At 43.5% G+C, this 22,003-nt stretch overlaps 13 protein-coding genes across 13 annotated transcripts; 9 read left to right on the top strand and 4 right to left on the bottom strand.

The window, feature by feature from the left end:
* Positions 1-894: 894 nt before the first annotated feature.
* K450DRAFT_241377 (uncharacterized protein) lies at positions 895-1,552 on the top strand. The gene is made up of 3 exons (XM_051589085.1): positions 895-958; positions 1,031-1,354; positions 1,435-1,552. The coding sequence occupies exons 1-3, from the start codon at positions 912-914 to the stop codon at positions 1,502-1,504; spliced, it is 441 nt and encodes a 146-aa protein (XP_051444526.1). The 5' UTR covers positions 895-911; the 3' UTR covers positions 1,505-1,552.
* A 400-nt stretch (positions 1,553-1,952) lies between these two features.
* On the top strand, positions 1,953-4,629 carry K450DRAFT_241374 (uncharacterized protein). Its single transcript, XM_051589084.1, has 3 exons — positions 1,953-2,515; positions 2,785-4,083; positions 4,151-4,629. The coding sequence occupies exons 1-3, from the start codon at positions 2,263-2,265 to the stop codon at positions 4,441-4,443; spliced, it is 1,845 nt and encodes a 614-aa protein (XP_051444525.1). The 5' UTR covers positions 1,953-2,262; the 3' UTR covers positions 4,444-4,629.
* A 458-nt stretch (positions 4,630-5,087) lies between these two features.
* On the top strand, positions 5,088-5,663 carry K450DRAFT_241370 (uncharacterized protein). Its single transcript, XM_051589083.1, has 2 exons — positions 5,088-5,145; positions 5,268-5,663. The coding sequence occupies exons 1-2, from the start codon at positions 5,129-5,131 to the stop codon at positions 5,500-5,502; spliced, it is 252 nt and encodes an 83-aa protein (XP_051444524.1). The 5' UTR covers positions 5,088-5,128; the 3' UTR covers positions 5,503-5,663.
* A 75-nt stretch (positions 5,664-5,738) lies between these two features.
* Positions 5,739-7,428, top strand: K450DRAFT_241364 (uncharacterized protein). Its single transcript, XM_051589082.1, has one exon. The coding sequence runs from the start codon at positions 5,973-5,975 to the stop codon at positions 7,206-7,208; it is 1,236 nt and encodes a 411-aa protein (XP_051444523.1). The 5' UTR covers positions 5,739-5,972; the 3' UTR covers positions 7,209-7,428.
* K450DRAFT_241359 (uncharacterized protein) lies at positions 7,410-9,624 on the top strand. The gene is made up of 7 exons (XM_051589081.1): positions 7,410-7,520; positions 7,629-7,645; positions 7,727-7,846; positions 7,916-7,997; positions 8,086-8,224; positions 8,307-8,843; positions 8,908-9,624. The coding sequence occupies exons 1-7, from the start codon at positions 7,473-7,475 to the stop codon at positions 9,438-9,440; spliced, it is 1,476 nt and encodes a 491-aa protein (XP_051444522.1). The 5' UTR covers positions 7,410-7,472; the 3' UTR covers positions 9,441-9,624.
* Position 9,625: 1 nt separating this feature from the next.
* On the bottom strand, positions 9,626-10,783 carry K450DRAFT_241356 (uncharacterized protein). Its single transcript, XM_051589080.1, has 4 exons — positions 10,715-10,783; positions 10,425-10,635; positions 10,221-10,365; positions 9,626-10,142 (listed from the first exon to the last, which is right to left on the bottom strand). The coding sequence occupies exons 1-4, from the start codon at positions 10,740-10,742 to the stop codon at positions 9,714-9,716; spliced, it is 813 nt and encodes a 270-aa protein (XP_051444521.1). The 5' UTR covers positions 10,743-10,783; the 3' UTR covers positions 9,626-9,713.
* An 89-nt stretch (positions 10,784-10,872) lies between these two features.
* On the top strand, positions 10,873-11,776 carry K450DRAFT_241351 (uncharacterized protein). Its single transcript, XM_051589079.1, has 3 exons — positions 10,873-11,006; positions 11,076-11,117; positions 11,191-11,776. The coding sequence occupies exons 1-3, from the start codon at positions 10,922-10,924 to the stop codon at positions 11,619-11,621; spliced, it is 558 nt and encodes a 185-aa protein (XP_051444520.1). The 5' UTR covers positions 10,873-10,921; the 3' UTR covers positions 11,622-11,776.
* Positions 11,777-12,968, top strand: K450DRAFT_241348 (uncharacterized protein). The gene is made up of 3 exons (XM_051589078.1): positions 11,777-12,009; positions 12,074-12,494; positions 12,563-12,968. The coding sequence occupies exons 1-3, from the start codon at positions 11,932-11,934 to the stop codon at positions 12,718-12,720; spliced, it is 657 nt and encodes a 218-aa protein (XP_051444519.1). The 5' UTR covers positions 11,777-11,931; the 3' UTR covers positions 12,721-12,968.
* A 1-nt stretch (position 12,969) lies between these two features.
* On the bottom strand, positions 12,970-14,913 carry K450DRAFT_241345 (uncharacterized protein). Its single transcript, XM_051589077.1, has one exon. The coding sequence runs from the start codon at positions 14,684-14,686 to the stop codon at positions 13,076-13,078; it is 1,611 nt and encodes a 536-aa protein (XP_051444518.1). The 5' UTR covers positions 14,687-14,913; the 3' UTR covers positions 12,970-13,075.
* Positions 14,914-18,097: 3,184 nt separating this feature from the next.
* Positions 18,098-18,826, bottom strand: K450DRAFT_58037 (uncharacterized protein). The gene is made up of 2 exons (XM_051593827.1): positions 18,436-18,826; positions 18,098-18,362 (listed from the first exon to the last, which is right to left on the bottom strand). Exons 1-2 carry the CDS (start codon positions 18,716-18,718, stop codon positions 18,265-18,267), a joined length of 381 nt encoding a protein of 126 aa, XP_051444517.1. The 5' UTR covers positions 18,719-18,826; the 3' UTR covers positions 18,098-18,264.
* A 50-nt stretch (positions 18,827-18,876) lies between these two features.
* K450DRAFT_241338 (uncharacterized protein) lies at positions 18,877-19,737 on the top strand. The gene is made up of 3 exons (XM_051589076.1): positions 18,877-19,369; positions 19,430-19,516; positions 19,593-19,737. Exons 1-3 carry the CDS (start codon positions 19,084-19,086, stop codon positions 19,703-19,705), a joined length of 486 nt encoding a protein of 161 aa, XP_051444516.1. The 5' UTR covers positions 18,877-19,083; the 3' UTR covers positions 19,706-19,737.
* Positions 19,738-20,091: 354 nt separating this feature from the next.
* On the bottom strand, positions 20,092-20,509 carry K450DRAFT_241333 (uncharacterized protein). The gene has a single exon (XM_051589075.1). The coding sequence runs from the start codon at positions 20,485-20,487 to the stop codon at positions 20,242-20,244; it is 246 nt and encodes an 81-aa protein (XP_051444515.1). The 5' UTR covers positions 20,488-20,509; the 3' UTR covers positions 20,092-20,241.
* Positions 20,510-21,116: 607 nt separating this feature from the next.
* On the top strand, positions 21,117-21,906 carry K450DRAFT_241331 (uncharacterized protein). The gene is made up of 3 exons (XM_051589074.1): positions 21,117-21,518; positions 21,592-21,626; positions 21,695-21,906. Exons 1-3 carry the CDS (start codon positions 21,173-21,175, stop codon positions 21,800-21,802), a joined length of 489 nt encoding a protein of 162 aa, XP_051444514.1. The 5' UTR covers positions 21,117-21,172; the 3' UTR covers positions 21,803-21,906.
* The last annotated feature ends 97 nt before the right edge of the window (positions 21,907-22,003 follow it).

Below are 22,003 nucleotides of genomic sequence, written 5' to 3'. Positions count from 1 at the left end.
TTGCGATTCGTGCCTTTGGATTATTGATCTGTTTGTCAGCATTGCATAACCACTGTAATACGGAGATACTGTATGGGAACCCCTCCTTCAATTAGTGATTTGAGTCCGTATATGGTAAAATACTGGAATTTCCCCAAATTCCTCTTTGCTTTAAATACCTGATGGCTCCATCAAATGTTCCTGGTCTAAAAGCCATTCCTTGTCCTGCATCCTGGAGGAACAAATCTCCTTCGACTTCTCTTTCTTTAGCGACGTCTACATTTTAGGAAATACGTGAGTAACCACTTCTTTGGAATTTCATGTGCTATCGCCCTGCCTTTCCGTTTTGAAAATTTATAAACTTACCTAGCATGGATGGCGCGATATCCATGCCTACCCATATATGACCTTCTTCTTCCAATATCTCGCCACTCAATCCTGATCCACAGCCAATATCAAGGATGTATGCAGGTTCGTCTTCTGGTAAATTGAGCAATTCAAGAGCACGATATGCCATCTCTGCCTGAATAGCAGCTATTCGAGAGCTACAATAGGAATAACACTTTTAGTAAGAGGTTCGGTCGTGCAAGCGAGATTCAGTGGGCAAGCAAGCACATAGTTAAGACCTACTTTTCAGTGTATTTAACTGCCTCAGTCTCGCCATAGAACTAAAAGATTTGAGACAGTGAGTCAGTCTCGAGGTTCAAAAATTATGTCACATTAGTGCTAAGCAATTATAATCCGTCGCTTACAATTTCTGGAGGCGCAATGTGTTCTGGCCGTGACATGGTGTTGAATCAAATGGAGGCGGTAATAATTTTTCGAAGACACAAAAAAAAAAAAGTGGTGTATTGTGACTGGGTTTTGGTGGCTTCAGGGCCTTTTTTGAATTTGTGTTGTTGCTTGTAAAAAAATAAAGGAAGACAACAACCATGCTGCATTTACTAGGTGTCAATTTGCCTGACAGAAAGCTAGTGAGGTATGCATCACTCCATGCCATAAGCTAAAATCTAACAGTTTCTAAATTCTGCTTTCTCTCTGTCTTTGAAAGCACTGCTTTGCAATATTTTTACGGCATTGGACCAACTAGCTCTAGCAAGATATGTGATCAACTTTCCATTCACAAACAATGCAAACTGGCCGAATTATCGGAAGCACAAATCAACTCTTTGTCTAACGTATTGGCGAATATGAACATTGAAACCGATCTTAAGCGAGAAGTGCGCGACCATGTCATGCACCATCGTAGCATCAACACCTACGCTGGACGTCGCCATGCTATGAGCTTACCAGTTCGTGGTCAAAGAACGCGGAACAACGCAAAGACCGCTAAAAAGTTGAATGGAAGATGGGTTCAAAGAAGAATGTTCAGCTCGTAAGTACAATTCACTCCCTTCAAAGCTCCCCTTTTCAATTCCTTAACCGTCGTCGTTGCCTTGCTTTGCCGTCTTTCAGATTATCAACTGAATCATTCCCTAGTGTTCAATCCCCTTTGGAACGTTTCTTCAATACCAAATTTTTCTAGACGTTTTGTAGTGTATCAATAAATATATAGACGCGTTTGTACAGTCCATCATGGCAGATGAGTTTGTTATAGTTAGACGATGAGACCCCCCGGTTTGACCAATTGCAGGCAAACCACAAGGAACAGAATGGTCTGTATACCGACGATGTGCTTACCACATTCAACCATGTTTACTGCCCCGGCATCCGATTTAGTGATACAAGAACACAAACGCATGCCGCGGCAAGCATACTGTCATTTTAGAGGCGATATGCGGTCGGTGGTTCTTTCGGATCGACCGCTAGATGCCTCCTAATGGCTTTTTCACGGATGTTACACATGTCAGAGAGACCAACCAACCACTGTCAATATACTTCTAAAAAAGTTTTTTTCGATATTTACTTACACATTCAAATAGGAGTGAACTGTAGAAAGCCTTTCGTTCTTTAAACCATGGTATACACTCTTGCGCCGATTGGATGAATAGCTAAGGCGACGACTGGAAGCCCTCATGTGGGTACCGGCTCAATGTGGAATGACGCATTTGTTCAACGCGTCCCACGTTTTTTCACGGATACATGGGCCTCGACATGCGGACTGCCCTCTCGTACTGGAAAAAAAAAACAAAAATTCATCAGATGAAGTATCTGTCAAAAATCGACCTTGATCGGCTCCTACTCTTTTTTTAGCTTTTCCCACTTTCTTCCTCCGTTGCTTTTGTTTTTTTTACACATAACCTTTCCCAACAGTACTCTTCAACTGCCCAACTCCCAACTCATATGGGCTTTTTTACGTTTGGAAAGAAAACAAAATCATCCAAATCAGTTGCACCAGTTACAAGACCAGCACCACCAATATCAACGACTGCGAAAATTGCCGATGAAAAAAATGTGCTAGAAGTGACTGTCGCTAATACTGATGCTGTTCTCGCCTTGGCTACTAAGGCAGATACCCAGAACACCAGTCTTATGGATGATATCTTGGGAGAACTCAGTGTGCAATCGAATGGAGAAAACAAGTGGAAGCCACTAGGTATGATATTTGTATGTTTAGATGTGCAAAACTCGAATGAAAACGATCGAAATATTTTCTTTCGTCGTAGTAGCGATAGCGTTTTGGTCAAGGGAAGTATCTTGAAAAATAATTTGATTAGTAGTCAATCAACTCGTGCTTTGGCATGTGCTTGTTACCAACCAAACAGCTTGCTGAACACTGTTCATGACCATTCGTTAGCGCCTACAAAACAATCGATCATCTGTTCTGATGATGTACAATGTTTGTTGACGCGATTCTTACAATAGATGATCTACAAAGTGATGTTAGCTTGAGTCTCCAATTAGCTCGCGCCTTAGAACTAGACAACACGACGGCAAACACAACAAACGTGGCTGCCAACGCGGCACATAATCTTGCACACGAGCCATCAAGCACTTCCGGCCATTGTCGAGTTAACGGTGTCTTTGGTTCCAATAGTATATACGGCGGTGGATCCTCTTTCGCCTCCAACACAAGGGCTGATAGCTGGCTAAACGATTACAACAGCATTACTGCAGCGCTGTCTTCCTCAACGCCAGCCACAAAGGAACCACCGCCCTTACCTCCACAAAGACAGTCTACTCCGTCGGCGGACAAACGTAAAGCGCCAATCGTTCTGGACTCAGATATTTCTGACTCTGAAGAAGACGAAGACTCTGAAGCTTCTGACGATGAATACCGTGATAATCATAAAGTGCCTGGTAGACCAAGTCATTTGAAGTTGCAGAACAAATACAAACAGAAGGCACCAGCGGAGACTCAACAAGAAATGATTGATAAAATGAAAGAGAGACACAGAGCAGAAGCTCGCATGGCCAGTATGCGATCCAAGAGTTTCAGGCTACAGCAGCATCCTTTGTTTTCATCTAGTCGCTACCATTCGTTACAGAACATTCCTCCCTCCACTAATATTATGAACACCAACCCTATGCCAACTCTCCCGATTAACTACCCCTCACCTACTCATCGTCTACCGAACGTACACTCTATGCAAGAATTGAGTCCTAGGATGGATGACCGCGAGCCTATTGCTAACCCACATGGTGGCCGAGCTAATCCTATAGCCTATTCCAGTCCTTACCAGACATTCAACCGTGATCATCTTGGAACAGCTCCGTCGTACCCTGAACAAATGGTTCGACCACCGCATGCATCTCGGGAAATTATCAGTGATGTTTCACCTGCATCCCATGTACAATATCACCACAAGAAACGACTCAACAATGAGATCAGGCTCAGTCATCAAAGCGAAAAGGGCATGCTCAGAGAGAATGTTCTGCGTAAGAGTAAAAGCTTTAGCAGCGACCCACACGCCAGAAGGCGATACATAGACAATGACTTACCGCCCATGCCCGCTTCTCCTATTTCTGAGCCAGGTTTCGATAGTGTCAGAAATGACCATCACAGTCACGTTAAGCAACGGGCCCAATTATCGCCTACCTCCAACAGGATATCATCCAACAATTCATCCATCACCGACGAAAGTGATACCCCCAATTTGCCACTCACTCCTTCAGAACTCTACGACGAATCACCTCAAAGAGTCAAAACACCTCTTTCTTCAGGTAAGTTGCTCACCAGTGCGATGACAAATGAGACCCGTTTGACTAAACCACGTGCCCATAATACTAGATGCTGAGCCAAAGTTAACTGTCAAGCCGCAAAACGTCGTGAAGCATAGGAAAAGCGAAAGCTCTCTTCGTCGCACACAGCAGGTCTGTTCAGAAGAGAATCAGGATGAGCATATTTTGGCTATGAATGAAGATAATGAGCTTAAATGGCATTACCGCTGTTACCGTCAGCAGAGCACCTATTCCAGCTTCTCTGATTACCTCGCTGCGACACAATACCAAAAGATGATGCTTCAACATCAGCAACAGATTATTTATAATCCATACCCAGTGCCTGGTTATCAATATCATTAACCTTTTTGTTTCCACCGTGCTTTTTGAAGAACCGAAGGGCTAACCCTTACCTTGCCACCATAAGGGAAGAAGGATATACCGTTTCAAATCATTCCTTTCACTTGACCATCGTTTATTTTATAACTCCTGTATTGCGAAATCTGTTACCAAGATCATCAACATCAATAGAAAGCTTAGCTTTGTATGCCCGCTACGCTCCATATGGAGTTTATACCATCTATTGCAAATTCCCAACCTTTTTTTTTTGATGGGCTCACCGTACCAAGTTGAGACTCAGCGCCCCCAAAGTCTACGGACTTTTGATAATTTTTTTTTTTGAATTTTTAACGGTCCCGTGTTGATGATGGATAGCGATATAGCCTTTGATCGTTTTATATCCGCACCCATCTTGCAAAATGGTAAACAGGATAGCTGTAGACGCTTGAATCATTAAATAGTCCCAAGTTCTTCATATCTCGCGGAGTCAATGCATGCAGTTTTAAGCGTCTTCGGGAGGCTGCGGGAAATTTTGGGGGGATTTCTCTACATAAAAAAATCATCCTAGCTTAGTGAAAGCTTACGTCAGTCCGGGGCTTTCATCTCATCCAATCCCCTGCCGTCGGGCGGCATAAAATGTAATCAAAGCATCAATTTTGGAGAATCGCGTTGTTCTCTTTTCTCTTAACAACTTTACATTACTTCCAATATGTCCACTCAAGCTGTGTAAGTGTCATGGTTTATTTCCCAATTTTTGATGTTAAGCATGGCATAGTGCTTAAAAGTAGCGATCCTAACTAAAGCAATCGACTGCACACTCTCTCCCGTCATATCCATGCTACTCCCAGTGCTGATATTGGTCTCATCGGTTTGGCCGTTATGGTGAGCGTCTTTCATTCTTTTTTCGGCCGTCATACCAATGGAACCTTGCGGGTTTGGCTTCGTTTATGTGTCTTCGGCGTTTGCACAGAGTTTGTAGCTATTGTCAAATGGCGACGGCAACATCGGTACTACTACCGGTTGAACGTCACCAAAGTGGGAAGAGGGCCAAAACCACCTCTTACGCATGTTTCATGGTTGTGACGCCGAAATTTAGCCACACTCAACTGTTGTTGACATTGGGCTCTCAGAATCATCCATGTTCTAACTCTAGCTCTCTATTTAGGGTCAAAACTTGATTCTCAACATGAACGACCACGGTTTCGTCGTTTGTGCTTACAACCGTACTACCTCCAAGGTTGACGCTTTCTTGGAAAACGAAGCCAAGGGTAAGTAGTCACTTTCCTCCTCTTTCTACAACGTGTATGCGCGTATGGACGGGGGATGCTATGTCAGCAAAGACAATCGAACTTCGTCAGCTTAAATTTGTAATCGATATTCTTCCTCCGACATTTTATACTGGGTTTTCTTTTCATCGCGATAAAACTAGTATTTGACAGTCATGTGTAACGAACCGGCGTTTATTTTATTCTCCCTTTCAACTAGGTACCAATGTCGTTGGAGCTCACTCCATTGAAGAGCTCTGCGCTAAGCTCAAGCGCCCACGCAAGGTCATGCTCCTTGTCAAGGCTGGTGATGCCGTTGATAACTTCATTGATCAACTTCTTCCTTTCCTCGAGGAGGGTGATATCATCATTGATGGTGGTAACTCTCACTTCCCTGACTCCATCCGCCGCACTGCAGAGCTCGAGAAGAAGGGTATTCTCTTCGTTGGCTCCGGTGTCTCTGGTGGTGAGGAAGGTGCCCGCTACGGTCCTTCCCTCATGCCCGGTGGTTCCAACGCTGCTTGGCCCGCCATCAAGCCCATCTTCCAGGCTATTGCTGCCAAGGCTGATAACGAACCTTGCTGCGACTGGGTTGGTGAAACTGGTGCCGGTCACTATGTCAAGATGGTCCACAACGGTATCGAATATGGTGACATGCAACTTATTTGCGAAGTCTATCAAATCATGAAGGAAGGTCTTGGTTTGGACCACGACGAGATGGCTGCTGTTTTCGAAGAATGGAACAAGGGAGAACTTGACTCTTTCTTGATTGAAATTACCCGTGATATCCTCAAGTTCAAGGACACTGATGGTTCTCCTCTTGTTGAGAAGATCCGTGACACTGCTGGTCAAAAGGGAACTGGCAAGTGGACCGCCATTGACTCTTTGGACCGTGGTATCCCCGTCACTCTCATTGGTGAGGCTGTCTATGCTCGCTGCTTGTCTTCCCTCAAGGATGAGCGTACCCGTGCTTCCAAGATCCTCGATGGACCTAAGGACGCCAAGTTCACTGGTGACAAGAAGAAGTTCTTGGACCAACTCGGTCAAGCTTTGTATGCTGCCAAGATTGTCTCCTATGCTCAAGGTTTCATGTTGATGCGTCAAGCTGCCAAGGAGAACAACTGGAAGTTGAACAACGCCGGTATTGCTCTTATGTGGCGCGGTGGTTGTATCATTCGTTCCGTCTTCCTTGGAAAGATCAAGGATGCTTACACTCAAAAGCCCGACCTCGAGAACTTGTTGTTCGACCCCTTCTTCCAGGAGGCCACTGCCAAGGCTCAAGAGTCATGGAGAGCCGTTGTCGCCAACGCTGTCTTGCTCGGAATCCCCACCCCTGCTTTGTCCACTGCTCTTAACTTCTATGATGGTCTTCGTCATGAGATGCTTCCTGCCAACCTTCTCCAGGCTCAGCGTGATTACTTCGGTGCTCACACCTACGAGCTCCTCAACCAGCCCGGTACCTGGGTCCACACCAACTGGACTGGCCGTGGTGGTAATGTCTCTGCTTCTACCTACCTTGCTTAGAAAACTCCACTCCATGTGCTTTGGTTCCCACAACAATAGCAATCTCCTTTGTATAGTTTATGGAAAGCAAACGTTCTTGAAATAACTGTTTGATTTACAAGCAGTTCAATGTGTATAAAAAAAATAAAACCGGTTCACACACAAAAAACCTTTCAACTTGTTGGCACGAAAAATGTGCGCCATTAATTTTTGAAATGCCGCATTACGAGGGGGTGGCTATTCCTTGCAGCGGTGCTATTCAACCATTGACTCGTCATCTTACCAATGAATTCATTGTCACAATTCCAGATTCCAGACTTGTGGGAAGTCAAGGTAAGGCATTGCAACCCTAAGCATGAAATCACTCCTTCTCGCCTGGGAGTGTCATGATTCCAAATCTAAACCTAAGGATTCTAATTTTACTCATCTTTCCACTTTAAGGATGTCATCAACAAAGTGTAAGTCGACTCAGTTGCATGCTTATCTCATGTCGGGAGACAACGTAGGAAGATAAAAGTACCTAATGTCGTATGTTATAGACGCAATGTCGTCTTGAATTACACAGAGATGGAAGCTAAAGTTCATGAAGCGACGAATAACGAGCCTTGGGGTGCCTCAAGCACACTGATGCAGGAAATCGCGCAAGGAACCTTCAACTAGTAAGCTGACTACTTGACTATGGGCATCCACTTGCAGATATCTGTTTAACATTTGATGTTTTCGTATAGCCAATACTTTAACGAGATTATGCCCACTCTATTCAAACGCTTCACCGAGAAAGAAGCTAAACAATGGAGACAGATATACAAGGTACGCGTATAACACATGCTATTTGATAACAATTTAAGCATAAGTATGACGATTGATCAAGAAATGGTATTTGTATCGTTAATTTCAGGCACTCGTTTTACTGGAATATTTGGTGAAGAACGGCGCTGAGCGTGTCATTGACGAGGCAAGATCGCATATGGCTACCATTAAAATACTACGCAATTTCCACTACATAGATGAGAAGGGTAAAGATCAAGGAATCAATGGTATGTTATGTCGCAATTTGCACCCTGGGAAATACTATCATTTGGAAGTCTTGACGATTGATACTCGTTTACAACACACCAGTTCGTAACCGAGCAAAGGAGCTTGCTGAACTCCTTAGCGATGTGGAGAAGATAAAGGCTGAGAGGAAGAAGGCCAAGCATAACCGCAACAAGTACACAGCCGTTTCTAGCTCTTCGGGCGGTGGTGGTGGTTATAGTGGCGGTGGTAGCTCTTCTCGATATGGCGGCTTTGGCAGTGATTCCGGCTACACTGCTGGTGGCAGTGGTAACGGTGGTTTCAGCGCAGGTGGCGGTTATAGCGGAAGTGGTGGTTTCGGCGGAGGCTTTGATGATGACTTCTCTGATTCATACGATAAAGGAAAATACGATGATGATGGATCTTTTGAAGATGATGATTCAAGCGACAAGAGTAAGACAAAGACAGCAAACTCGGATACCAACTCAGCTGTTTCTCCTAAGCCAGCCAAGCAACCCGTTAAAGAGGTTAATCTCTTTGATTTTGATGAGCCCACAACCTCACACACCAGCACACAGCCCACTTCCAACGTGGCTGACGATGATGAATGGGGTACCTTTTCATCTGGTGGAGTTGCGAATGGTAAGAGAAAGGTTTGATTATAACATAGACTTACCTTGCCCATTCTAACTCTACCATTCCATAGATGACTTTGATGATTTCCAAAGCGCCGCCCCCATCAGTTCTACCAATACATTTACAGCACCATCTGCCGCAAGCTCCAAGGTGGCTGCACCATCCAAGCCTGCTCAAAGCAACGATTTGTTTGATCTTCTTGGCGATGATAGCTTTGCACCCGCTCCTTCCAATGTTAGCGCAGCTCCTGCCACAATGAATGCTCAAAATATGTCTTCAATGGCACCCATGGGTCAACATGTAACTGCAAACAACCCTTCCAGCCCTCCTGCTACCACGGCAGGAAAGAGCAATGACTTATGGTCCCAAGCATCGAGCTTGGTTTCTCTTGATTCCCTCGGAAAAGGTAACAACCAAAACAAGCCCACTGTCGGACCTTCCATGAATTCATTGAAGAGCAGTGCAACAGCGTCAGAGTGGAGCTCATGGGCTAACGCCTCCTCAAAGCCTCCCATGAACAACTTTGGTAGTTTCACCAGTCAACCTGCTCAGCAGCAACAGACTAAACCATCTACGAATGCGTTCGATGACCTTTTGCTATAGAAAATTTTTCTTTTATCTCAGTTCATTATGGATATGTAAAACGTTGACCTCCATTGCTATAGAGGTATTTTAAAATTATCATCTGTGGCAAACTCTCATTCTCGTGTGGTTTTTGGGTCTATGAATATGACACACCACAGCACAGTACATTAAATCAAAAATCTAAAAAGCAAAGATATGCGCGTCCACGGGCATTTTTGGACTATCCTGATATTGAATGTTGGCTACCCACTTCCTTTATTATTACAGGGTTATATTGGACAATATATGAGATTAAGCGTCTACAGACTTGTTTTCATCGACTTTGGCATCAACTGAGTCGTCGTACTGAATGTAGCCTTCACGCTGTCGATGAGTGTACTTCTTGTTCTCCTTTTTGTACTTGCTTTGAATCAAATTATAGAAGTATCTGAAGTAGAAGAGCAAGTTGTCGTATCTTCCATCATAAGGCTTGCCATTCATCTCGTATGCCTCTGCATATTCGCGGTAAAGGTAGTATATAGCTTCTATGGTCGCCAAGTAATTCTCACTCAAGCTCTGGTACCGCCAGAACAAAGTCTTCCTCGGCGCTATAGTGACTTTGCGGACATTTTGTAGCTGAGGAGACAATCGAACTATTTTTGAAGCCTGCTTCCATGTTCCATCAATGACGACAAATTTTTTGAACGACCCTTTCGGTATTTCCTCGAGTGTATGAGCGTCCTTAAAATTGGTTGGTAGCTTGATTAGATTCTGCGATTGAGATCTCGAAAAACGAACGATGTGGTCATTTTAACTTACATGTCCAGGGAAGAGGAGCAACACTTCTTCAGGGTTCTCGTATTGTGGGATGGATTGCCAATTGTATATTTTGACATTGTGAGGAGCAATAACTGCTGCGTGCGCTGCTGTCGATTTTCCATCTAGTTCCTGTTCATGTTTTATACTGGTAGAATGTTTAGATCAAAAGTTGTAGGTCGATCTGCAATATTCTGTAGTACCTACACATCCATTGGTATTGGGAGTTCTAACTGCGGGATATGACCCTCACTAATAGTCGATGGCTTGAAGCACCGGTAGCAAAAGTACATTGCGCTCTTTTTACAGTCTGGACATGTTTCTCGATCGCTGTGTTTGTGCAGTATACTATCGTCTTGTATTTTGAGGTCGTCAAACGTTGACGATTCTGAAGCGGGAGCAGGTCGCTTTTTAGATTCTGTATAGAATGGTTGATTTAGCAAACTGCAAGACGGCGATGTTTTAAAATGCCTCAAGGTGGAAGCTATTATATGTACCTCTCAATTCTACAGGTGTCTCACTCATGAATGAAAAAGTTGTAAAGTATTGTTTGCTGTGAAATCGTTTGACAGGTAGATTCAATTCGCAAAAAAAAAATGGGCGAGAAATTTCAAAGACCAAGAAGCAGTCCTGTAAAAACGATGTTTTCAAAGAGTGCCTCAACGACCCTCAGATCTCTGTTTACTTGAATCCAGCTCAATTCAATGTCTCTGCTAAGAAGCTTGCGCTTGTCTCAACACTTGAGACAGGGAAGTGCCTTTGCTCATATGCCAAAAAGGCCATACAGTGGTAAGCAGTCTACCAACATCCCGGCCATTGCTCTGTTTCGCCTTTGTTGAATCTTCGCTATTCATTTAGCCTCCAACCCATCCCCTGATAAGCCTGTTAAGGCGACAGCTGGTATGTGCCAAGTATAATTCTTAACCCGTTTTAATGTTTATATCAATAACCTGTTTATCTTTTCCGCACTCAGACGCTGTTAAGGATGAAACAACCTCTGAGAAGGCAAGCGACGAAAAGAAGGATGATGAAAAGAAGGATGAAAAGAAGGACGAGAAAGAAGTGTCCAAGTTTGTAATGCCAAATTATGTCGACGGTAGTTTCCACTGGTCCTACGAAAGAGCAGCTTCAGTAGCATTGATACCATTGATCAGTACCCAAGTCATTTACGGAGCACATCCAGTTCTGGATGGCGTACTTGGGCTGGTTCTCCCTCTTCACCTTCACATCGGCTTCGACGCATGTATCACAGATTATTTCCCTGCAAGAAATTATCCTCGAGCAAACAAATACTTGGGATGGGGATTGAAAGCCACATCAGCGGCTGTCATCTGGGGCTGCTTTGAATTCAATACAAACGACGTTGGTATAACTGAGCTGGTTCAAAGGACATTGACCGCTTAGAGTTTTAGAGAGGAAAAAATGGCCACTATAATAGATCACACCGCACATTGTACATTATTTTTTTTATGAGCTTTCTTTTCAAACGATCACTTGACGGATCAACATAAATAAGAAATCCACCTAATCACCTTTATTCATGTCTCGACCGTCAGATGACGATGACATTGCCAAGAGGGTTGCAAACTTGAAGGACAGCAATGATATAGATCCAAGCCAACTGACGTATGTTTACCGTATATATTGGATGGTCCTCCTACACGCAGTAATTAACTTCTAGCATTCCAGCGATGAGGCTCTTAATGCGAGGTTTATGGCTATCTTCGGCCACGAGCCTCTTGCGAATAAAAAAAAGTTGAACTACTCCGTTCCGGACAATACCAGCAACGAGGTACGGAGGACTTGCAGTGTGGCATCGTTTTCTCACCGCTTACTGAGAAATATTTTCTTTATAGCTCGACGATGGCATGGGAGCCGACTTTGTTTCGTCGGATGATGATGAAGACTACCTTGCCGATATATTAGGAAGTGGCCCTGAAGTATCTGCTAAAGCAGGTATGCATAACACAAAACTTAACGCCGCTGTCAACGCCTTCCTTGGTGAGGACGATTATGCGCCTACTGCCGAGGAAGATGACATCGTCCGACAAGTCAGAGAGGAGGTCGCGCTCGAAAAGAAGTACAAAGACCTTCATGGTGATAGCGACGATATATTGGAAAAGAGATTTGCTGCGTTCAGTAAGGATATGAAGGCTGTCTTGCAAAATGCCAAACCAGCATCTGGAACCGCTGAACCCATAAAATACAACCGTGTCTACGTTCCACCACCTAAGCCATTCGAAGAAGATGAAGAAGACGAAACAGAAGGATGGTGCTGTAAGTATTCGCACCATTTATGCGGTTTTGTATAGAACATTCAGAGTAACTTTGCTATGTCATGACAGGTATTTGCAATGAAGATGGAACGATTGTATGTATTGACTGCGACGACGACGTATATTGTAATCACTGTTTCAAAGAAGGTCATCAAGGCCCTGATGCTGACTATGACCTCAAGTCGCATAAGTGGAAACGCTATTCCAAGAGACGCGGCGCCAAATGATAGACCTTGTACCTTATGCCGTAGTAACGTTGGGCAGCTATCATGGTAGATGAACGTCATCTCCTGGTTCATAATCATCGTCTGTATATTATCATATCACTTTAGCCGTTTTCAAATATATAGGCGGACATCGATTCAAACCTTGTCTTTGTATATTTCCTGTCCGGAATTCCATGCTGTTTTAGCGGCCATGTTGCAAATATATGCGTATTAGGACTAACATCGCAGCATACCTTATCATAGGGGAGGAGTACATCCTCAATTTTTCAAAGATTTATAAAGGAAATATAAAATCGTTTGTTCTTTATCAATTTCATTGGGCAACGACTTTGATTATATACATATCTACAATGCCTCAACGACGTTTGACGGCAATGAATTCTACGTCCCATCCACCAAACCATCGCATACGCCATATTTGCTTGATATTACTTGGATCGGTTTCAAGGAGTCGTATGGTGGCAGCCTCATTATCAGAGTCGATTGCTAATATTGCAAACGATCGTATTAAAACTCCAATAAGAATAGATAAGAGGAAGATGACGGCAAATTGTCTCAAGAGCGCATGCGACCTTGAATGCGAAGGCGTTACAACGACCGTCTGAGTCTCGGCAGTAGAAGATCTTATGGATTTCCTATCGTCTGAACCGGTGATGTCCTTGCCATCTGTGTATAGCTCATGCATGATCTCAGCACTGGATGGAGAGAGTTGTGGAGGCGAAGGAGATCCAGGTATAAAAGGTGATAAAACCATATTACTGATATCTTGAATATGCGAACTCACTGACTTGCTCATAGGCTCCGTTTCGATGGCGTCTTGCATTGAGGCTGTTGCTGGCAACACAGGAGATGTCTGCTCTTCCCTCTCCACAGTGGCATTGGTAGCAGCACTTCCACTTAAATGTGTTATCCAAGATAATGCAGGATGGGATACAACATTGGAAAACACAGCAGCGATGGTTGTTTCGCTTTCTCCAGTTTCCACTTCCTGTTTAGATGGACGTGCATCTGTGACGGTAGCATGGCTGCCGCTCAAAGAGGTCAGTCTGGTGTCCTGATTCAAGGTTATTTCTTGCCCATTGATTAAGTTGATGCCTTTCCATTTATCCTCATCTTCACCAAGAACACCAGATATGGTGAGCTTGTTGGTTTTCGCCAGCAAGTGAGTATCGGTCACTGGGTTAAGTATGAATGTGAGCTTATAATTATGTAATTCACTGTACAACTGTTGCTTCATCTCCTTGGTGACGCTCTCCAAGTCCAGCTTGACTTCTATATGATGTTTGATCGGAGGTAGTGAACCAGCACTGCCAACAAGATAAGAAGGCTCCGGGTGCAATTGCTCTATACGAGCGGTCAATTTGTCGGATAAGTCGATACTATGGCCAGGCTCCACTGAAAATCTAACTTCGCAGTGGTATCCCTTGTCAAATGACTTAAGATCCACCACTACATCCATCAATGTAACTTTTGACTTGAGGTTAGAGAACGAAGGGTACTTGGAATGCGCCATCTTTGGCTTGTTCGACAAAACTCCCAATGGTATCCGTCCTGGAGCCGAACCTCTTCGCTCAGATAAAAGAGGCGATTTAATCATAGTGCTGGAGATAGACGTCATTGGTGATTGCTTGAGTGTCTGCGGAGCATCTTCTTTGATAGATGGATCCGATGCAGACTGAGGCAGTGTGAGCTTAGCATGATCGAAAGAGCTTGAAACCATCCAATGCTTTTGCGATGGTACATATTGGACCTCGACAAGTTGGTCTCCGGCAAAGGCAATGCCTTTCCCACTCCATCGAAGCTCGCCCCCTTGTAGATCAGCAAATGGGATGGGAGAAAGTAGCCTCGGGGGTGGACCACTAGCTTTCAAAAGGGATTCGACACGGCCAATGCTCTTGATCAAATTAGAAGTCGCCATATTGCTGATATAAGCTGGAATACTCTGACCAAGATCTATGCACCCCATGTAAGTGACTCGAGTAGAAGGTATCGGATGATTGGTAGTAGTGGTGTATGGGTCAACCGCTTCCAATATCCAACCTGATAAGTAAAGATGTGCCAACGGATTAGATGTCTCGATATCTACTTTGAAATTGGAGATTGAGGTGGCCGCATGTATTATTCTGGTTGTTTGGCCGCTGGAACTGGTATCTGTTGCTGTAGTGGACGCTATATACACATCTCGAACCCTACGGAGAAAACATAGAGAAGTTGAATGAGGGATCATACGCGAATACACAATTTTATCTCGTTACTTACTTGAAAGGAAACCATGCTTTCAATTGTGCTTTTACGCACGCATGCCCATTCACAAATTGCTTCATAACATCCACATTCAGAACGGTATCTTGAAAAACGTCTCGAATGTAACCAGGCTCTGCCACCACAGATGCAACTTCCTCCACGGAGAAATTCTCAATGACCTTAGTGCCTTTCATAAGCATCAGATGAGCCGGTATAGTAGGGAACTGTTGCTCCAATGTGTCTGATATTATAGTGGCATTTGTATCCAATGCAACCGTTTCAACAGGAGCAGCTTCGCCTCCAGATCGCTTTTGTATCCGCATCCCATTCCGATCAGATACATGGACCCATCCAAAATGCTGATCGCTCATACGATGTAAATACAAGCATGCAGCAGCCGCTTGATCATGAGTGCTGACAGGCAGTTCATCAAATATACTTGGTGTCACATCTTTTGTACTATCCTCTACAGTTTGTTGATCTGATTCAACACTACCGGCTTTGGCTGATGTATGAGAAGAGCTATCTGACATAGGCATACTCAGTCTTGATGCATTAGCCAGCCTAGAAGGTAGAGTATCGGTCGCGGAAATGTTCTTCATATTGGATTGAAGTTTCTCCAACAACTGCAAGGGCAAGTCTTCTTGTGAAACGAAATGCACGACTTCAGCATAATTATTAAAGTCTGTAAGCCGCGGAGTTGAGCCATTAACTTGCAATTGGGCAACATTCTCAGAGCGTTTGACAAGCAATAGGGTGCTTCCGTTGTCGTGAGTCATACCATTTTGATTGTGTTCAATTCGGAGCCAAATTCCAGCCTTGTCACTTGGAAGGTTGATGACGGTAAGTAAATGATCACACGGAGGATCGATACTGACGGAAAATCCTTTCTGCTTCATGGAATCCTTTTGTACAGGTAATCGTAGATATACGATGCTGCTGTGGTGGCTGGATGATGAAGTCTTTTGAGCACTGCTTTGTTCATATTGACATCGCCAGCTACTATTTCGCGAATCGAATTGCACGCTATTAAGGCTTCCATTTACGATGTACGCAAGTGTTGGTGGAGTATCACCGCTGACAAAATCTCGCTTTGCCTTTGATAGAAGATCAGGAATAAGATGCTCGCTTGGCTTTGAAACATAATTAGGAGAAGATTTGCTGCCATCCTTTTGAGCTAGGTATTTGACAGAGCACGATCCATCATCAAGTGAGTCCATTTGCCAGCCGTTCAACAAATATGAGCTGCCATCGCCGGCTGTTTGCTTGGCAATGCTTTGCCCGTCGCTGACTCCATCAAAAGATAGACTAACGTATCGCAGACGAGATAACGACGCATATGTGGCGTTTACAGACAAATATTCCTTCAAGCTAAAGAACATAATTAGTAGGCCATAACTTACACCTTTTTAACTTTTCGTCGTACCACCACTCACCTAGCCCTCCAAGACGATTTATAATAGGACGAGTGTACTGTGCATCGAGGTGATAGATTACCAATTACTTGGCCACTATCGTATGCGGGATCCCCTAATAAATGCAAGGAGGTATTTAAAACAGCATTCAGAAAGAAATTGAAATGAATAGGTAAACTTACATTGTGCAGCGATACCAGGACAATCAACAATTGCCTTGACGTCCCATATGCTACAATTCTCCCATATACTCTCTGAGACGGCAATTTTGCTTCCATCCGCAAGATCCCGTTCATAGCTGATAATGCCATTCACGGTTGCCGAAGCTTTCGTAGTCAAATCATTCGAGCTTTCTATTTCCAGCGCCTTAAAGATTGTGTCATGTGCATTCACCAATGGCTTTGGTTCTTGCACAGGTAGCGGCCCAGTAGGTTCACCAAAAGCCTGGCTCCCAAAGAGATTTTTTTGCATTTGCATGTCGGTGGACGGCTTCTCTTTTCTCGCAATGGCCGTGTTGTCTGAATAACCATCAGAAGCAGACAGTTGTTCATCGTGAATATCCATAATGTCACCAAAGATGTCGCCATCAATATCAAAATAACATGTGCCTTTGAAGGTTCCAGATTCCGATTTACTCCAGCGTCTGTTTTGTCCAATATAGTCCAAGACAACAACTTCTTTACCATTTAGAAAAACAGGCTGTTGGGTCTCTGTTTCATCCACTGAAGGATCTGATCGAAGTGTAATGGATATGGTCACGACATCAGGACCATCACCTTGTCGCCCATTTGCTTGCTTAGTGCTCGACACCGCTACTCCATCTAAAGTACTACCCAAGTGATCATCCATACTGTCAGAACTAAAGACAGACAGCTGGCTTTGGCAAATCTCCAGCATATACACCTTGGGTCGTAGCATTCTATAGCATTTTGCTGCAATATTGTTTCTTTGTATGGCTTCTTCTTGCTCAAGCATGTCATCATTCTGGCTTGATGTTTCAATATCGATTGCGCGTGATTCCGTCCATTTTTCCGATAAGACGTTCAACTGAATACTTTTTTCAGGACAATAGTCGAGCTTGCTTGTTGGTTGGTTCCTTGCGCTGTAGTCTAAATTAGAGAAGCTTCGGCTGGCTGTGAGGGTGCCTGTGTGGAAGGATGCGCTTTTTGATCGGCTGCCGAAACTTGCCCGTATCCCTGACGTAGGTGAAGATGACAACATAAAACCTGGGTTCATAAATCCTCCACGGTTCATTGAGGAAGATAAGTATGAATTTGCTTCATAACTGGAGGATACACTCCGTTTTCGTTCGATAGGATGGTTAGGCTCAATCGGTACACTTCCAATGGAAGGCATGGATCTACCAAATTGCTGCATGTTATTTCCATAATCCTCCTCGTCCGATTCACTGGAATAGTGTTGCTTAGATGGCCCCTTTTCGGTTTTGTATTGAATGACGAGACTTTTGTCTGCAGGGTTGTATCGACGGTGAATCAGCTGGATAGCAGTGCCACAGCAACATATGCTTGGTGGGATACCATGACTTTCCATTGTCGCAAGGCAGTCTGGTATTATACGAGATAAATAGGACGATATTGAAAATGTTATCCATCCTTTGAGATCCAGCTGATGATATACTGTGATTTTGATTTGATTTCGGCTGATTGCTTCAATGTGAAAGGCACTTAGTGTAAGGTTGGCTCGAACATACGGATTCGCCGGTCTGAATGTTTTAGGTTGATCCTTCGATGGTGGTAGGGATGACGCAATGTAAAGGAAAGATTGATCAAATCGCTGGCCGCCCTCTATCAGAATGAGATCTCTAGGACTGTACCGTAATTAATACCAGAACCATGGCACGGTAATACATTCGGCGATTGAGTACTTACTTTGAGCTCCATTTGTTCTTCAGTAGTATTTTGGATATTCTTGCGTTATTTTTTGCTAGCTCTAGCACGGTACAGTCTTCCACCGTGGAATCCCCTTTCGTAACAAATTCGTTAGTAAGGTTGAGCAGAGTTTTACGTTTATTTATAGCTTGGAAATCACTACTTACAAAGTATTCTGCATTCCGAGTTATCGAGTATACCTTGCCAGCTATCCAAAGCAGCTTGAGTATCTTCGCAATCAACGATACGAGTTGCTCTAAATGTTTCTATAGTTTTATTCAATTCTCGTCGCTTGAATACATGCAGTTGTGGAATGCGATCCGCTGCTATTTTGGCAGGCCGTTGCTTTATTTCTGCCCAATCTGAAGCAGAGGAAATTGCTTTGTAGTATCGTTGCGCTTCCTTGAGAGTCCTTTCATAGTACTCTTGAGTCGAGTTACGGGACGACATCAACTCTACGGCATGCAGTTAAGCTTGTTCTCCTTTTCTTTTGAAACTTTTAAAATTCCGCCATGTGGCCAGCGTGTCATGACTGGTATTGTTGTGCCGAACCTTGATGGTGGTAACATGGGTTCTAAGCTCGTTCTGATAGTAAATGACGATCTGCTCTTTCATTTTACGACTTTATTATCTTTCAGTTGTTCTCAACTATTTGCTTACAAGCGTTAATCAAGCAACAGTATAGTTGTTTGAACCTTTGTGCTTGGGAAGGCTGTGGCGGTACGACGGAGGCATGAACAGCCACGTGATGTGTGATTCAGACATATGGCGGTTCAAAAAAACCAGGTTACCCGTTTGGTTTGGAAGCATTGATCATGCCACCGACGGAAACTGCCCCATCCTCAACAGAGGAAGCTGTCAGTATGGAAATGCAGCCAGCAACAGTGCATGACCTTCCCAAGACGACTGAGCAAATCGCAATTGACAATGACGAAGAAACCACCTCTCAATGCAGCAGTGAGCCTAAGGAAGCAGCTGTACCAAGCGACAAAGTGCGCTTGAATCTTCTTCTGGTTTCGGGCAAAAAGCTTGTTATTGATACAGAAAAGAATGATACCATCACACAAGTGAAAATGCAGGTGTTGAAGCAATGGCCTAAAGGTAGGCTATCTGTCATCGTCTTCTAAATATAATCCCAGCTTGCTAACTGACCAATCTCAGAATGGAATATCAATGCACCGACTACAGTGGAAGAAATGAATGTCATTTATTTGGGCAAGTTCTTGGCCAACGATACTACCCTGGAAGGTGATTTGATACTGCCCAGCTTTCATTTGTGTAACCGTACGGCAGGAAATATTTAATCTTTGCGTTATCACTACAGCGAATAATATAAAAAATGGAAGGATGACTACGGTACATCTAAGTATCCGTACGGCTACCAGTTGGAAGGAGGATGGTAAGGCGATGTGTGGTGATAAGCATATCATGATGTAATTCGGCCAACTAATGTCAATATTTGTCGACCATCATCGTTCCTACAGAAGCGAAAAAGCAAGCTGATAATGCTCAGTGCAAATGCTGCATCATCTTATAAAGACATGTATGCTCTCTTCGCCTTACGGTTGGGAATAAGGTAACTTCCCCACGCTGACTTAGTCGACATTTACCACCAGATGCAAAACACAAGCCCCGCAAAGCCCCACAACCCGCTATCCTTTGTCTCAAAAAACTGCAGTAAATCATTGAGACGTCAAAGATCGAAAGCTAGAGATAAAATTTGTATATATTTTAAAGATAATCAAAGATTTCTTGTAATTTTATTTTCCTCCTCATAACACTATCAATTTACCCCGTAACCTTTATCTCATCCACATACACATGAGGCTAGCATGAGTTTGTTGATGGCTCCGTTCTTACCTACCTATATTTGATTGTGTCCTTGAAAACTCTTATGAAGTTGATATAGGCACTAGGAGAATATCTAGAGAGCAAAATGGGCTCTTTATCCACCATGGCATTCAGTAAGCCACCTATTGCAAGCTTGACGCAGAATCAAAAGTATCATGTTTGGGTGATAATGTAAGGGCTATATTGACAAAAATTACACCGGCGGTTGGAAGGATATTCGGTCCTAGATGAGAAATGTATTTGGCGTCTTTAAAAATCTCACTATCAATCGTGGAGCCAGAATTGGCCATATTGGCGATCACTTCACTGCTGTCATAAAATTGCTGCTGAATAAAGATGTAAATATAAGTGTTTAGCCGTTGAGACATTCATCGTGATCTCTCAACTCAGACGACTCATAAAGGTTTTCAAAAAAATTTCCCTAAGATGAGCGTTTGCGCGCTATACCATAGTTGTACACATCTTTGTGTATCAATTTGATCGTAAATGGGTATGACTGATGCGATAATATTGGATCTCCTCAGCAAAACGAGACCCACAGTGTCAGGAATGTACGGTACGGAGATTTCGCGCATGGCGTAAAGCCTGCATATCGCTGCTCCCTGCGGTCGTCGGACTACAATTATTGTTTGCCACAGTACGACAGCTATCGGGACCCAAATATATTTGCAGAATTCTTGTAGATTGCATAACGACCGCAGATTAATGCAATGAATTTATTGCAAAATCTCACTTACTGTCGAATCGCCAAAACTTATAAATATATAGACGTGTAAAGTCTCCACTTTTTGAGACATTGAACAAGCGGAGAGTGTTTGACCTCTGCGTAAGGCTTCCTGTGCTTCCAAAGCATCACACAGAGTCGGGGCATTGTACTTGGCTGTTATAAATGTACTATGACCCCATACATTTACGTCTACACGTGAATACTCGTTATAGTCAGCCATATTTATTGTTGATCGGAATGATTTAAATGAGAGTGAACTTCTTTGGGAACCAATTTTTTTTTCGTCTGTCATTGTTTAGTCACACTGTCTTCACTTTCAAAAAAAAATGCCTTCTTCAACTTCATATAAACCCACTCACCCTGAGCAATTTCTAGTCAAATGGATTGGCGATCCTGAAAATTACAACTCAAAGCTTCTTACTGCTAAAAGCTACAAGAAGGGAGAGGTTATTGCCTCGCTTGAAGGCTTGACTGCCGGACCCAAGGCTTACTCCAGCGTTCAAATCAGTGAAGACGAGCACGTAGAACTCAACAGTGATTTACTTTACATGAATCATTCTTGCAGTCCCACTGCTGTCCTAGACCTCAAGAGAAGAGCAGTCCTTGCTAATGTGGATCTTGCTACTGGCGATGAAATTACTTTCTTTTATCCTTCCACCGAATGGGACATGGGTAAGATATCAAATTTGTTATACAAACGACGGATACAACCAATATTGACATACGATGCTACTGTATATATTAGCCCAACCTTTTGACTGCTGGTGCGGTTCAAGCTCGGTACGTACATGTCAGGGAGTGGAAAAGTACTTGAGAAACAAATATTGACAGGATGAAATACATTGCAGTGCATCAAAACAGTTCAAGGAGCAAGCAAGATTAATACCGCAACACTGAAGAACTTCCAGCTGAGCGAGCATATCCAACGTCTTTTAGAGAAAAGAGGCGAGAATTAAAGGCACCAGTAAAGGTTGCCCTTGTCAGCAGCACAAAGATAAAAGCATACCAGATAACAGTACTTTAAAATAAAGTTATCCTTTGTAGAACGCCAGGTCTTCGCATGCACTGTCGTATGAATGGCTCTTCGCCAGAAATGGAAGTGAATGAACTCAAAAAAATATGACAAATACTTTAAATCGAAGAAGGTTTCTACCATG

The sequence above is a fragment of the Umbelopsis ramanniana genome (assembly GCF_025399195.1).
Source record: "Umbelopsis ramanniana AG unplaced genomic scaffold K450scaffold_28, whole genome shotgun sequence".
NCBI classification, from domain to species: domain Eukaryota; kingdom Fungi; phylum Mucoromycota; class Umbelopsidomycetes; order Umbelopsidales; family Umbelopsidaceae; genus Umbelopsis; species Umbelopsis ramanniana.
Note: the sequence above shows the minus strand (reverse complement) of the source record. Positions and strands in the feature narration are given on the sequence as shown.

Coding starts and splice junctions, on each gene's coding strand:
- K450DRAFT_241377 (XM_051589085.1), top strand. CDS start 912: ATGCTGCATTTACTAGGTGTCAATTTGCCTGACAGAAAGCTAGTGAG. Junction 959..1,030: donor CCTGACAGAAAGCTAGTGAG/GTATGCATCACT, acceptor TGTCTTTGAAAG/CACTGCTTTGCAATATTTTT. Junction 1,355..1,434: donor CAAAGAAGAATGTTCAGCTC/GTAAGTACAATT, acceptor GCCGTCTTTCAG/ATTATCAACTGAATCATTCC.
- K450DRAFT_241374 (XM_051589084.1), top strand. CDS start 2,263: ATGGGCTTTTTTACGTTTGGAAAGAAAACAAAATCATCCAAATCAGTT. Junction 2,516..2,784: donor AAACAAGTGGAAGCCACTAG/GTATGATATTTG, acceptor TTCTTACAATAG/ATGATCTACAAAGTGATGTT. Junction 4,084..4,150: donor CAAAACACCTCTTTCTTCAG/GTAAGTTGCTCA, acceptor CCATAATACTAG/ATGCTGAGCCAAAGTTAACT.
- K450DRAFT_241364 (XM_051589082.1), top strand. CDS start 5,973: ATGCTCCTTGTCAAGGCTGGTGATGCCGTTGATAACTTCATTGATCAA.
- K450DRAFT_241359 (XM_051589081.1), top strand. CDS start 7,473: ATGAATTCATTGTCACAATTCCAGATTCCAGACTTGTGGGAAGTCAAG. Junction 8,225..8,306: donor TAAAGATCAAGGAATCAATG/GTATGTTATGTC, acceptor ACAACACACCAG/TTCGTAACCGAGCAAAGGAG. Junction 8,844..8,907: donor ATCTGGTGGAGTTGCGAATG/GTAAGAGAAAGG, acceptor ACCATTCCATAG/ATGACTTTGATGATTTCCAA.
- K450DRAFT_241356 (XM_051589080.1), bottom strand. CDS start 10,742: ATGAGTGAGACACCTGTAGAATTGAGAG. Junction 10,366..10,424: donor CTCCCAATACCAATGGATGT/GTAGGTACTACA, acceptor ACATTCTACCAG/TATAAAACATGAACAGGAAC. Junction 10,143..10,220: donor TGCTCCTCTTCCCTGGACAT/GTAAGTTAAAAT, acceptor ACCAATTTTAAG/GACGCTCATACACTCGAGGA.
- K450DRAFT_241351 (XM_051589079.1), top strand. CDS start 10,922: ATGTCTCTGCTAAGAAGCTTGCGCTTGTCTCAACACTTGAGACAGGGA. Junction 11,007..11,075: donor GCCAAAAAGGCCATACAGTG/GTAAGCAGTCTA, acceptor CTATTCATTTAG/CCTCCAACCCATCCCCTGAT. Junction 11,118..11,190: donor GCCTGTTAAGGCGACAGCTG/GTATGTGCCAAG, acceptor TTCCGCACTCAG/ACGCTGTTAAGGATGAAACA.
- K450DRAFT_241348 (XM_051589078.1), top strand. CDS start 11,932: ATGGCTATCTTCGGCCACGAGCCTCTTGCGAATAAAAAAAAGTTGAAC. Junction 12,010..12,073: donor CGGACAATACCAGCAACGAG/GTACGGAGGACT, acceptor TTTTCTTTATAG/CTCGACGATGGCATGGGAGC. Junction 12,495..12,562: donor CGAAACAGAAGGATGGTGCT/GTAAGTATTCGC, acceptor ATGTCATGACAG/GTATTTGCAATGAAGATGGA.
- K450DRAFT_241345 (XM_051589077.1), bottom strand. CDS start 14,686: ATGGGGTGCATAGATCTTGGTCAGAGTATTCCAGCTTATATCAGCAAT.
- K450DRAFT_58037 (XM_051593827.1), bottom strand. CDS start 18,718: ATGTCGTCCCGTAACTCGACTCAAGAGTACTATGAAAGGACTCTCAAG. Junction 18,363..18,435: donor CTCGGAATGCAGAATACTTT/GTAAGTAGTGAT, acceptor TTGTTACGAAAG/GGGATTCCACGGTGGAAGAC.
- K450DRAFT_241338 (XM_051589076.1), top strand. CDS start 19,084: ATGCCACCGACGGAAACTGCCCCATCCTCAACAGAGGAAGCTGTCAGT. Junction 19,370..19,429: donor GTTGAAGCAATGGCCTAAAG/GTAGGCTATCTG, acceptor GACCAATCTCAG/AATGGAATATCAATGCACCG. Junction 19,517..19,592: donor CAACGATACTACCCTGGAAG/GTGATTTGATAC, acceptor TTATCACTACAG/CGAATAATATAAAAAATGGA.
- K450DRAFT_241333 (XM_051589075.1), bottom strand. CDS start 20,487: ATGTCTCAACGGCTAAACACTTATATTTACATCTTTATTCAGCAGCAA.
- K450DRAFT_241331 (XM_051589074.1), top strand. CDS start 21,173: ATGCCTTCTTCAACTTCATATAAACCCACTCACCCTGAGCAATTTCTA. Junction 21,519..21,591: donor TTCCACCGAATGGGACATGG/GTAAGATATCAA, acceptor TGTATATATTAG/CCCAACCTTTTGACTGCTGG. Junction 21,627..21,694: donor GCTGGTGCGGTTCAAGCTCG/GTACGTACATGT, acceptor AATACATTGCAG/TGCATCAAAACAGTTCAAGG.